Source organism: Pseudorasbora parva, chromosome 5 (genome assembly GCF_024679245.1).
Source record: "Pseudorasbora parva isolate DD20220531a chromosome 5, ASM2467924v1, whole genome shotgun sequence".
Lineage (NCBI taxonomy): Eukaryota > Metazoa > Chordata > Actinopteri > Cypriniformes > Gobionidae > Pseudorasbora > Pseudorasbora parva.
In genome coordinates, this window is record NC_090176.1 from 22,050,464 (window position 1) to 22,065,025 (window position 14,562).

The following is a 14,562-nucleotide window of genomic DNA, read 5'->3' on the forward strand; positions in this document are numbered from 1 at the left end:
TAACAAAAAATATCTTCACACGCTGTCACAGGCTGGAGAATCCCCTATTTGTCTTGTTTGGTTCATTGCGATTCGGGTTCAGAACAGATCAGTTTGGATATGTTATGGGTCAGGGGCCTAGCAAAGACCATCGTCCCAGGGCTATGTTTTCCAGACCAAAACGTAAGCCGGTGAATCTTAAATAGTGAAATGACATTCATTCCTTGATCTGCATTGTTAATGTTCACTCTCTTGACTTGATATTTGAAGAGCGCGCCTGCCCGCTTCTGTGTGTGCGTTTTGCGCTTATCTGCCGATCGGGCGAACCAAGTAATAAAAAATAAATCAATCACGGGTGGATGAGAGATAAATCATTTTGTTTGTTTGATAAATACGTTTTGAGAGTTCTGTCAGAGAATTATTCTGGTTGCCACTTTCAAAACAATCCATCATGTGAACTGACAGGAGAGCTGAAGCTCATTAAATATGCAAATCTTCTCCAATCCTAACCGTGGGCGTTTACTTTTAAGTCTCCAGTGCTATTGTGAATAGGCCATCAAAACCCAGAGTTCAGGAGAGAGCCTCAAAACCAGTGTAGAAAATAGTCCATTACTTATTCATTGTGTTTTTAATTTAAAAACTACACGAACGTCATAAGTTGACCTCAGACATAGGTCTATAAAAACATTTAAAAAGCCAGTTCATGACACCTTTAATACTTTTATTCGTCACTGCACTGTTGCAAATTGATCAGAAGGGATAGTAAAGACTTTTAAATTGTTAACAAAAAAATCATATTTCAAATAAATTATTTTCTATTCAAAGAATCCTGAAATAGATGTTTCACAGTCTCTAAAACTATAAAAAATAGTAAGAACATTTTCTTGAGCTCTAAACCAGCATATTAAAATGATTTCTGAAAAGTCGTGAGACACCAAAGACGAGTAATGATGCTTAAAATTCAGCTTTGTTGTCAAAGGAATAAATTACATTTTAAAATACATTAAAAGTGTAAAAATATTATACAACATTACTGCTTTTACTGTATTTTTGATCAAATAAATGCAGCCTTTTTTTAAACCATTAAACATTATCTGAACTTTTGAATGATATTTTTATTTTTTATTTTTGAGTTAGCCTGTGAGAATAAAGGTAAGGGGTTTTCTTTAGCACAATGTAAAACAGAACTTATTTGACATTGACTGGCCTTTGTACATCATAACTTGATATTTAAACAATACTAATCAAACCCTAGCAAACGCTTGCGCAAATGTTGATAGTATCTTGCCTTGAACAAAAAATAAATAAATAGCTAGTTTTTTATTAATACAATGAGAGCATTAAGAGAGAACCCAAATGAACAAGATAATACATCCATCATAAACTGTATGTATATCTAGACAAGTTATATAAAAATAATTATATATAAAATACAATAAATGGCTGCACTTGTTGCAACAGTTACCCTTTAGAGATATTCAGAACTTTGGTGGACACTTAAATTTGTCGGAAAGCAAGTTTTAATTTTTGTTTGTCACTAAATTATCAAAGCCAGCAAAATCTGGAGAAACAAATTGTTCAGTGTGTTCTGGGGGAATGCCTCTCAGATTTTAAAATGAATATACTAAATGGCTCCTCATATAGACATAACTTATCATAGACTGCGCTTTAGTCTAGTTCAGTCTGAAGACCTTGTCATACCTGTTGAAACATTAACCAGTTGTTCCATGGTCGTTTTGTACATTATGCATACATTGTATATACATATTTCTGCTAAGGAGAATTACTTCTATCCAGTTGAAGGTCACATTAATCTTATTAGGCTCAGGATGGATGGACATTTTTTAAATTAAATCAGTCGAGCAAAAAAGAAGGAGGTGGATTGCTTTGTCATTTGTAATGCGAAGGACTCATTAGTCATAACCCCAATTATACTGTCAGAATAAATGTCAGAGTGAGTTTTATCTAAACCGAGACTATTCAATATATTACAATTTCCACCCTTTTTAGTTTCCAGGTTCATTTGTTTCATCAAATAACCTGCAAATAATTATAAAAAAATTGATTGTCTCTTAATTGCTTTTTTATATCATGCGTCTCTTATCGCTCTCTCCCTTGTCTTTTACCAGAGCACAGGAAATATTCCGTCAAGCCATGCGTTCACCCATCGTTCGGCTAGAAGTTGTTCCAGTCTTTAATAAAGAACGCTTTGAAAAGACTGTGATTGGTCATCTCTTCAACCCCGAAAACCCCGATGCATCCACCCTGACCAAAGACCCACCGCCTCTGAAGGTGAAGCCCATGGTGAGGCCTGTAGAGTCCTCCTCAGGATGGCAAGCTGAGTTTCAGGAGTCCAGCAGCAGTCCTGATAGTCGCTCTCTGGGCTCTCCATTACCCATCAGCCTCTCTCCAACCCCCAGAGGCAAGAGTGCTGAAAGCCCCCTCCTGAAAAACAGCTTGGGACCATCACCTCTACAAATCCACAACAAAAAGGGTGGAAAGCGACTCAGAATCGACCTTAAGAAAGGTAAACAACTGGGAAAGTTTGCATTGTAAAAAGTAACTTTTGAGAAAACCTGTTCACTAAAGACTAAATATCTCATTCAGCCAATAAATTCAAGGCATTTTCAATGAGTAAAACAATGGTATCCTTATACATTTAATCTGAGCAAAAATGAAATTCACTTTCACCTGCTTTTTTCCATACATTTTTTTTTAAGTGCGTAAATATTTGTATGCACATAAAGAGATTAAACTACTGAGAAAGGGACTGAACAAATTTCACAGACAATTGGTGAACAGAAATGGAATAATGAGCCCCTGAACAAAGAGGGGTCAACATCTGTATCAGTGTCTGTATCTGGTGTGTCCACCAGCTGTCTTACAGTGTGTCTCATCCTCATGGGCTCTAGTAAATTTATAGTAAAGAGTTCTTGTTGAGATTTTACCCCACTCTTTCACCAAAGCATTTACAAGATTCCGAACATGTCTTGGGGGGACATATGGTCACATGTGGTTTGGCACTGCAAGGATTCACTGCCTTCCTTCCTGTGTCCCTTTAGAACTGTTTTGGTCGTCTTACATTATGGACATTGCAATGTATTGCTCTGAAAACACCAGGAAAATGCCCATGGTCCCTGATCACCTGCGTGAACATGCAATAGACTGTAGATAGAAACCGAGTCAATAGAAAGATCTATTTAGTATCCTAAGTCCATGAACTGTAAGAGTTAGTTGACCGGAAAAAAACAAAATGAGCCCATGATTTACTCACCAAGTCACCCTAGGTGTATATGACATTCTTCTTTCAGACAAATAAAGTCAGAGTTATATGAAAAAAAGTCCTGGTTAAGCCAAGCTTTTATAATGGCAGTGATTGTTCTGTTTTTGAAGTCCATAAAAGTGCATTTGTCCATCCACGTGACCCGGCTCCACCCGGCTCTGGGGGTTTAATAAAGGCCAAAAAATATATCCATATTTAAAACTTCATAAAGTTATCTAAAATTATCTAGCTTCTGGCAACAGTTCAAAATTCTTCTGAAATAGTGTAAGCATTTTGAACTGCGAGAGACACTTTCAACACTTTTTCCGTAAGTTGAATACAGTAGGCGATCGGCCGGAAGCTAGATCATTTACTTTACAGAATTACTGATCCATGGACTGTCAGTCAGCAGCCGTGGGCGAGGCATAAGGAATGTCCCATTCTTCATAAAATGAAAACGGCATGGATGATGAGACTGCTATGGTTGAATGAGGATTAAAAAAAGGGAGTGAGTGGGGTTTTTTGTAGGGTGGTTGTGTTCACACACTGCCAACACACATTTATGTCCAAACACCATGTTAAAGTGGATTTTGTTTAACAGGTGCCCTTTAAGACATGCTTTTTTGGATGGTAAAAATGGCACAAATACCAGTATATTGACTAGCACAAACCTTAGTAAATCACTTTGATTAATTTAAATACTCTTCTCCCATAAAATTTACATCTGAAAGGGAAACTCCTAATAATGCCTATGCAATCATTTCAGGCGCAAAAAAAAAAAAAAAACCTACCCATGCCTTTTTTAGCGTAAAATCCTGATAGTATTTTATTTTTTTATGGCAAAATAAGGTTAGCGCTGGTTTGCAAGCTGTTAGTGAATCTGGCCCTTAGTGTCTTAAGGACAAGTGAATGTGCAATAATGGTTTATGCTTCACTGCACAAGCATGAACAACATTGTTCAACCCCTTTCCAATTAAGACCTATAAAGCTTATTTGGATTTTACAAAAAATATCTTTAAATAAAATAGAGTTGTTGAAAGGGAATGTTTTTTTGTTGTTGTTTTTTTTCTTGTTTTTTTGTTCTTTTTTTGTTGCTGAGCTTAGTTTTATAAGACAATTAATATGTGAAGTGAACTACTATGTCTGCACTCTAATAAATGCTGACATTTCTAGGTTATTTGACAACCCAGCGCTAGTTATTTTGACCCAGCTTGTTGGGTTCTATACATTAATCAATTTGCTGAGTGTTTGGATTTTTTGACACAGTGCTGGGTCAGTCAACCCGATAGTGACGTTTTTTCATTTTAAATAATAAAAATGCACACTAAAATCTCTGTTATAGGACAGGAACAGTTCAATATTTATTATCTAATGGCAAGTCGTTTAAAATCATAAAATAATGAAAAACATTTAATAACCGATTTAGGATGTGACAGGAGCAGCAAGAGCAGCCAATGGGAATCTGTGGGAAGAGAACTGGTATCTGTAGGCTGTTCCAGTTCATTAAACGAATGGTGAAAATCAACACATATAAAAAGATAAGCTCTTAACATAACAACAAATAACTAACAGTAATGACAAAACAATAGTTTAAAATAAAGTCAGTCATATTGTTCAATTCTAAATGATTTTGTTTAGACAATTTAGACAGATTTTTGTTTATTCTGTTTCCTCATACGTGTTTTTACGTAGTTTCATGTCATTCACATTCACATTTCTTAGTATTTGTGATTCAAAAGGTCATGCAAACAAGGAAATATTGATGTGCTTTCTTATTTACAGTATCGTAAGACCTGAGATTACTGTTTCCCGGGATATAAAAAAATGGCTTTCGTCCCCAGTTTGAAAATGCTTACATAGTGCGCTATAACTCTTATTTTAAAAGAGCAAAGAAATCCTGCTAGATCTTTTAAATAAATGATCCTTTTATGATTCTCTCCCTCACTCCAACATTGCTCAACTTTGTAGTGGGGGGTTTTGGCAGTCTAACCAAATGAACAAAGCCATAATTTCAGGCTGCAATGTCTATTAAGTTCTTATTGATTCTGCCATTAATGATGATATAAATTCATTGCTGAAACAAAAAAGTGCTGACCGTAAAACGATTGTGCTAAATGACGAGCATAAAATGCTGTCTGAACGCTCCAGCTGTGCTCATTTTTTCCACAGACAGGTTTCGATATGTATCGTACTCTGTAGTCTGATGCAGAGCGCGTTAAAGAACAACCTCTGGCCCTGAGGCGGTCTACTCTTTAGTTTCTTCACCCGCGCGCTCTGTCCATCATTTTATCCCTGAGCTCAGGGACAGGACTGGAAATATCCACCCTAAAGACGTGCCTCATGTCACACGGGAGGCTATAGCCTGTTCTCTAATCTACCTATCAGTCACCGTGACAGCATCAAGAACGCCGTAAGAAGCAATATGCACAGGTCAAGGCGGCAGCACAGTTTAAATGGACCACCACCTGTGTTAGACAGCAGCCTCCCCCTTTAATATCTTCCTTTTGTCTAGGCGGAAAGGAATCAGAGGAATAATTTCTTGTTAGATGCTTATTTTCTAACCATTAAAGGGTTAGTTCACCCAAAAATAAAATGTATGTCATTAATGACTCACCCTAATGTCGTTCCACACCCGTTCATCTTCGGAACACAGTTTAAGATATGTTATATTTAGTCCAAGAGTGTATGCAAGTGTATGCACACTATACTGTCCATGTCCAGAAAGCTAATTAAAACATCATCACAGTAGTCCATATGTGACATCAGTTAGTTAGTTAGAATGTCTTGAAGCATCGAAAATACATTTTGGTCCAAAAAACAAACAAACTACAACTTTATTCAGGGTTGTCCTCTTTTCCGGGTTTGTTTTCAGTCGTCAAATACAAATTCAAATGGTTGTGAATCAGTGTATTGATTCATGATTCGGATCGCGTGTCAAACTGCTGAAATTACATGATATTGGCAATCCGAGTCATGAATCAATACGCTGATTCATAACCGTTTGAATCTTTATTTGAGGATTGAAAACAAACCTGGAAGAGAAGACAATGGTGAATAAAGTCGTAGTTTTTGTTCGTTTTGGACCAAAATGTATTTTTAATGCTTCAAGAGATTCTAATGAACTAATTGATGTCTCATATGGACTATTTTAATGATGTTCTTATTTCCTTTCTGGACATGGACAGTATAGTGTGCATACACTTGCATTCGCTTTCGGACTAAACATAAAATATCTTAAACTGTGTTCTGAAGATGAACGGCTGTCTTATGGGTGTGGAAGGACATTATGGTGAGTCATTAATGACATACATTTCATTTTTGGGTGAACTAAGCCGTTTGATTTGTTTGTTTTTGTGTAAATGCCAGCTTTGTGAGACCGTTCTTATATGGCCAATGACATTTCTGTTGTGGGTCCAGGTGTTGTTTGCTTTAAGAAATCTCTATGATTGTTAATATTATTTCTCTCTTCTCGCTCTCCCTTTTATTCTGGCTCTTTGAAATGTGCTCGTATGTGAAATTAAACTTCAGATTCTGAAGCCAGGTGACTCTAATCTCAGTCTCACACAAGGACGCCCTTTATCTGCCGACTCTCGCTGACAGGCCTCAGACAGACCCACCCCAATGTACAGTACGTAGTCTGAGGGGTGATGTGAAATAATACTGTTCCTCCAGCTTTTCAGTTATAAAAGCGTAAGCTAGATCTTTAAAATGCGTACAAAGCGGAACAGTTATCATCATGGTGCTCGATAGTGGTCAAAAAGGATTTACAGAATGACTTTTGGATTGATCCTCTTATAAATTTAGAGATGTGGATTCGGACGGCAATTAAATTACTGCACAAACTTGGTGTTTGTCAAAAGAGAGCAGGTAATTCGGCCTGGGGTTTTTACGCAGGCTGTGGGAGAAGAACATCACAGACTAGCCCCTGTAAATCTTAAAAATACCTTACGACCCCATGAAAAACAATTACAGTCCAAATAGGGCTTATGAGGCGTTTTATAGAGACAGTCTAACGATTCTTTGAGGTTTGAGGTGTTTATAATGCAGACAGCCATAGTTTGCTGCTGCATTTTGTTTTAGAAACTGGATTTTAAGTATGATTGGAATATTTATGAAAAAAATAAAACAAACTCAGTGGCACAAATATCTAACTCAAATATCTATTTCATCTTTGTTTTCACATTTAAAATGTTAGCTCATTTGCAGTACATTTGTTGCAAAAAAATGGTTGCTTTTTGATTGTTAGAATGTAATTTTTAAAAGTGATTTATATAGCGTTTTCATATGTACTACTGTAGACCCAAAGCGCTTCACATGGATGTTTTACAATGTTAAAGATTTTGCACTTATTTTGCATCACCCATTTAACTCTTAAATGCACGACTGTTTTACCAATCATTCTTAAGTATTTGGGTCTTTAGCGACCCGGATCTCTATCTAACACGAATGGATCTCTACCTGTGTGACAATTACAGAAGAATACAATAAAGCATATTTTGTTACCTTTTGGAGCTTGGAAGGGTTCAGTTTGAGCAGATGTTTTTACTATCATCACTGTCCCCGTCAGAGCTCATTTCCAAGCACATTCAGCATCTGGTTAATGTTTGCCATCTCAAACATATTCTCAAAAATATCTTTTTCAACATCTCCAAAATCAAAATGTTGATCGCTGAAAGCTTCTTCACCATCAAGTGACAGCGACACCACTATTTGATTGCCTTTAGTAGTTCCTTTGCAATACATCTCTGAGACATTTCAAGTTTTGCAGATTATACTGATTATTCTTTCGTTTTCTATCTGCAGTAAGTATGAGTGAAACGTCACTTCATCATTGTGAATCAGACATTATGAATTGCTCTAATTCTGCCATTAAAGATTAAATTATTGTTGTGCAGAAAAAATATATAGGTACACTCTTACATACCGAGGGTCGTTAGTGACCCTATACAATTTTTACAAATAATTAGTAGAAAAAACATTGTCTAAGATATAACCTGACCAAGCTCAATTTAAGATTTGAACATTGGTCTGGCGAGTCTGCTCTGTATTTTCTTCTGAACAGGAGGCATGATAAACAAGCATTATTCAAATGACTATGCAAATGGTTAGTCCTTCAACCAATCAGACCACAAGAGGCGTGATCAACAGGCATCGATCCATTCTTCTCTATCCCTCATTGTGTTAAACCCACTAATAGCACACCAGGTGGATAAGCCAGTCTGTGATTGGTTCCCGCAAAAGTGTAACAGAAGCAGTAGAAATAAATGTACAGGTTTCCAAACTGAGTTGCTGGGCGAAATTAAATCGCCGGCAGATCAGGCTGGGTAAACAGGAAAAACAGGCATTCTTGTTTACTTTTTTTTTTCTTCTTGTTATATTGTATAGAATTAATTGTTTGAGAAAAATACTAAGATGGTTGATGTTTTACTTTAAAACATTAATAAGAAGGAGGGTAATAAATGACGTCCCAGGTTGCTAATGACCCGAAGTATGTATTTAAGGATTAATCTCTTTATACTCTTATCTCAAAAACTGGATTATTTTATTAAAAAATACAGTGATATTGTGAAAAATATCCCTTTGATGGCAAAGCAGAAAGTTCAGCATCATGCCAGTCTTTAGAGTCACATGATCCTTTCAAAACTATTCTAATATACTTTTGCACCTCAAGAAGCATTTTTTTTTAAAATTATTATCAATGTTAAAAACAGTTGTGCTGCTTAAAATGTGTGCAAACTGTACTTTGATTCTTTGATAAATAGAATGTTTAAATGTTACTTGTAATATATTTTTGTCACATTATACATGTCTTTACTGTCACTTGAGTAGCAATGAGTTGACTTGTGACTATGTGAATGTTTTGTTTTTGTTTTTTAAGATGTTTATCAGTTGTTTATGTACCCATATCATATCAAGCATGACGTGAAGCTTTCTAGGTGATGGGTTCTTTCAACGACTCCTTGCTGACATAAGTGTGCTGACTGCGAAGAGAATAGGCTTCACAGATGCATTATTGCTGACAGATTGGGTTTCATCTGTCAATCACTTTAATCTCCTCACAGGTCATTAATCTCAATCTCCTCACAGGTCCTGAAGGTCTGGGCTTCACTGTTGTGACCAGAGATTCTTCAGTGCATGGGCCCGGTCCCATCCTCGTCAAAAACATCTTACCGAGAGGAGCTGCTGTCAAAGATGGCCGCCTGCAGTCAGGTGACAGGATACTAGAAGTGAGTCTCAATCTGGTGTAAAATGAAGTATTTCTCGTATGGTTTTCTGTGTGACTGCTTTATTTGGAAGAAATTTTATCTCATCAGTGTGAAGTTATGTATGAAATCCACTGAAACTGAGTGTATGCGTGTGTTCAGGTGAATGGTGTGGACATTACAGGCCGTTCTCAGGAGGAACTGGTGGCCATGTTACGCAGTACTAAGCAGGGGGACAGTGTGTGTCTGGTTGTGGCCAGACAGGAAGAAATATTCCTTCCACGTGAGCTGGTAAGAGTCTTCTCTGTCTAACTACAATAAATCTAATGCAGTGCAACAGTCATCAGATCCATGGAAGACACCGTGTCTTATATATCTAACTCTTCCTAATAAACCTTTCTTAAAGTCTTTTCCTCTCTTGCCTTTTCTTCCTTTCCATTGCATGAATTGCATAAAACATAATGCTTGTATATACAAAACAAACTCCTATTTTTTGAACACTGCAAGTGGCTTTGGTTGCTTGTGGAGATAATGCAGTGTTTCCTACATAATTCAGATTTTGAGAATCATTTGTTTGGGAGTTGGACTAAACTGGTTGCAGTGCTTGTTTGGTTGGTTCGTGTGTGTGTGTGTGTGTGTGTGTGCAGCCCACAAAGACAATGCATTAGAAAGATGCTGTTTTTGGTGTGTTTCACATTAAATTTAGACTTCAAACTCGCAAGACACTGTAGTTTCAAGGTAAATTGCAGGGAATACTGAGAAAAGGTATACAGTTTTTTCAATCTCAAAAAGGGTCACTCATTTTAGTTAATTGTGATCTCATAAAGTTGTGTTATAATCAATGAAGCTGTATACACTGCACAATTAATAATTAATTTACATTATGTCTATACTTCGTTTGTTATAAAATTATTTACTCAGTTTCTTTACTGGTGAGTGTATTCTTAAACACCTCTGATTGGCCACTGCGTTCAAGAAAGCCAAGAGGCTTGTCTGTAATTTGGTTTCATTGCTTAAAGGAACTGTATGTAAGAAATGTATTTTAATTAATCGTAAAATGACTCTGATATGTCACTAGACATTAATAAATCATGTTAATTTCAAATACTTATGTCAATGACAACAGTAGTCCGGCCAGGATATTGTCATTTAAAAGTTGTTGTTGCAGCGCTCAACTGATGTTGATGTTGACATGTTGTGTTTTGGCCGGAAGCTCCACCCTCCACCTATCGACCAATCATGTTTCTGCATCTGGGTTGCCAGATCTGCTCTAGTAACCACATTGCAGCTACAAACGTTCCTGCTGATCCTGCAGCCGATCTGGCAACCTTGAGTCAGGGGGGAGAGGGAGAGGGGATAGGGATTGCAGTACCAGTTTTGGCCACAAGCTTACATACACTTCCTTTAATGCTGCAAAAACGCATTTTAAATAGACCTTTTTAGACCTTTTTATTTTCAATAAAACTTTGAAGCTCTCCAGAGCTCAAACACGTACTAGATCATTTGTGATATATGTTTCACCAATATGCTGTTATTACAGAGAAAACTGATCCTAGACCAGCAGTTATGGGCAGCTTTTTCCTTGTCCTTTTTCTTTCTTCCAGTATCTTCCAGAACATACTTATGTACATGTGATTTTTTTTCGTTTTTTATTTTTAATACATTTGGAAATATTTCAAACAAACTTTTCACATTGTCATTATGGGGTGTTGTTTGTAGAATTGAGGAGAAAAGAATGAATTGAATCAATTTTGGAATAAGGCTGTAACAGCAAACTGTGGAAAAAGTGAAGTGCTCCAGATACTTTCCGGATGCACTTTACATACCTTACACACCACATGCTTGTGTCTGTGAATCGTTTGATTTTATTTAAGTTCTTGTTGCTGTTGTGAAATAGATGTATAACATTTTTTTTTTTTTTTTTAGATATTTTTATTTTAGAAATTTCTATTTTGTGGGAATCCCCCAAATAATTTCATTCTCCTTTTTATGCATTTTATGTTATATTTATATGCCTTTTTGCTAGTTTTTGTTTCCCTTAAACTTTCCTCACACTAGCAAAAAAATAAATCTTTAGTTTGGACACTTTTTGGTAGGGACAGTCCTGCTTGAGAATCGTGTGCTAAAGGGACAGTTCGTGCTTTTTTCAAAAATGAAATTTCTGTCATTTACTCACCCTGCATCACTCCAAACCTGTTACATTTTATGTAATCTTTGGAACACAAGTCTCATTGGTTCTGACATGTCAAGCAAGAGCTTTTGTGTTTTCCATATTTGATGTGTATATGTCTGTGCATTGATCAATGTTAAATGGGAATGCATGCCTGAATTAAAACTTTTCATCATATAAACAAATCGGATCTCTTCTGAGAACTGCCTGATTTATCTGGATTACTTTTAGGATGCCTTTTCATACTTTTTGAAGTTTAAAAAATGTAGACTTTGTTGGGACTATCAATGGATTGATCAAAAATGATGAGAGGATATTAAAAATATGTTTGTGTCCCAAAGATGAACGGAAGTCTTATGGGTTTAAAAATGACATGAGGGTGAGTAAATGATGACAGTATTTCACTATTGCTTTAAAGGGATAGTTCATCCAAAAATGAAAATGTGATGTCTACCTGCTTACCCCCAGGGCATCCAAGATGTTGGTATGTTGGTTTCTACAGTAGAACACATGAAGATTTTTAACTTCAAACGCTGCACTGTGCCAGTCGTATAATGCATGTCAATAGGAACATTTTAGAGTATGAGAGTCAAAAAAAACAAAACACATACGAATCCATATTAAGCCCAGTGGCTCGTGACAACTCAATGTCTTAAAATGATGCCTCAAATACAACATGTGTACAACAGCCGCGAGTGCACCATTACTTCCGCTGGGTGAAGTCATATTGCACGATATGGAGTATGATATGTGCGAGACATCACTTCTGCTGCTTGTATCCCATTGAGATCCATATCGTGTACATTTAACCTCACCCGGCGAAAGTGATGGTGCTGATGGCTGTTGTACATAGTGTTGTATTTGATGTAAAAAATTATATATAATAACGTTTGGTTTCTCACACAAACCAATCGTTCCGTGTCTTAAAGGTTTAGTTCACCCAAAAATGAAAATGATGTCATTAAAGACTCACCCTAATGTCCTTCCTCACTCGTAAGACTCGTAAGTGAATCGATCAATGATTCGGATCGCCAATGTCACCTGATTTCAGCAGTTTGGATCACGTGTCAAACTGCCAAACTACTGAAATCACGGTACATTGGCGATACGGATGAAACTGTACAGTGTGCATAGACTGCATATGCTCTGGGACTAAAATATAAAATATCTTAAACTGTGTTCTGAAGATGAACGGAGGTCTGACGGGTGTGGAACGACATTAGGGTGAGTTATTAATGACATCAACTTCATTTTTGGGGGAACTAGCCCTTTATGACACATATGTTGCAGGGTTTAATATGGATTTGTATGTCTTTATGTTTATATTTTTTGCTCTCATAGCTCTCATACTCTAAATTGCCCATTGACACGCATTATATGACTGGCACAGTGCAAATTTGTGTTCTACTGAAGAAACAAAGTCCTGGGGGTAAGCAGATAAACATCACATTTTAATTTTTGGGTGAACTATCCCTTTAAGTGTCTTGCTCAAGAGCACAGTGGTAATATCATATGCATCACCTTGTGAGGTTCGAACCCACAGCCTTTCATGTACCATCTCAGATGTTTAATCACTGAATCAAAAAACCCACATATATAATAGAGCTTTAAAACAATGAGCGAACTGGGCACTTCCTGTGCTTCAGACGAACAGGAAATGTAGTGGCATGTTATTTGGGTCATCTGCGGTGATATCATGCGTCTCTGAGGACGCATGCCTCTGCACTGTCATGTCTGTCTCTAAAGCCCAACAGGGCTCTGTTTGCTGTCTTAGCCATGGAAGGTCATAGTCACGCTTTAGTTTCTCAGGCCTTGAGGACGGGAAGTCCTGAGCTTCCTGCCTTTGTCCCAATCCCCGTGGGACGTGTAAGTATGCTAGCTTTTGTCTGTTTTGATGTTCAGACGTCTTCACCTGTCACTCTCTCTCCCCTCAACTTTCCCTCCTTTTGTTTTTGTCTGTTTGATATCTTTCCCGACGAACCTGGCGACCCACACACACGCCGCCGGAGCGCTGGCCTCTCGGCACACACCCTTCTGCCCACCTTGTAGTCTGACTTCCTGTTCTTATCCATGCTTGTTGATTCAGTGATGGACAGGAAGTGGCGCATGAGGTCAGGGCGCTCCTACAGGAAGTGCTGTAGCATGCAGGGCTGTGTGAAGTCAGGGACTACAACTGTGCAGCTGTGTGTCGGCTCTTCCTGTATCTCCCTCAGCATAGTGCCCGTCGATCCACAATCATCCAAATTCTACCCCACTCAGCACTTTCTGTAAATAACCAAACGCTGAGAACCACGCACACTTGGCTATTACCATAGCAGTGCCACTCAAACTTTGGCCCCTCACAGGAAATGAGCTACATTCTCCATTGTCAACATATTTCATGTATTTATTTAGATAAATTCACTGCAGCATAAGAGGAATTTATGACTCAGTTTTTGGTGTCCAACAAACCGTTATTTTATTATTATTATTATTATTATTATTATTATTATTATTATTATTATTATTATTATTATTATTATTATTATTAATTTTGTGCCTATAACGGGCAAGTCTTTGGAGTTGCACACAATTTACAGTAAAAATTATGTTATGTGTTTTTAAATGTGTCTGAACTACCATTCAAAAGTGTTCAAAATGTATTTGAGGGGAAACAAGGCTTTCATACTGACCAAGGCTGCAATTTTTAAAATCAAAAATATAGTACTAGCATGATTGTAAGGTTTTAAATTTTAAATTTACATTTTAAACATAATTATACATGTGTAATTTTTATTTTCTAATTCAAATATTAATTAAACTATTCAAATACACTGATATCTCATTCTTGCATGTTAGATATACATATATCTAACATGCAAGAATGAGATATCAGTGTATTTGAATAGTTTAATTAATATTTGAATTAGAAAATAAAAAATTTGAAAAAAATAAATAAAAACACCATC

The 14,562-nt window shown here is 36.8% G+C and overlaps 1 protein-coding gene across 5 annotated transcripts in view; it reads left to right on the forward strand.

Moving 5' to 3' along the window:
- pard3bb (par-3 family cell polarity regulator beta b) overlaps positions 1 to 14,562 on the forward strand; it is a 460,252-nt gene that overhangs the window by 173,169 nt on the left and 272,521 nt on the right. For all 5 annotated transcript variants that reach the window (XM_067443471.1, XM_067443470.1, XM_067443472.1 and 2 more), the window contains 3 exons: positions 2,109 to 2,506; positions 9,329 to 9,468; positions 9,607 to 9,735. In XM_067443471.1, coding sequence (XP_067299572.1) covers positions 2,109 to 2,506; positions 9,329 to 9,468; positions 9,607 to 9,735 — 667 coding nt within the window. The remainder of the gene's footprint in view (positions 1 to 2,108; positions 2,507 to 9,328; positions 9,469 to 9,606; positions 9,736 to 14,562) is intronic.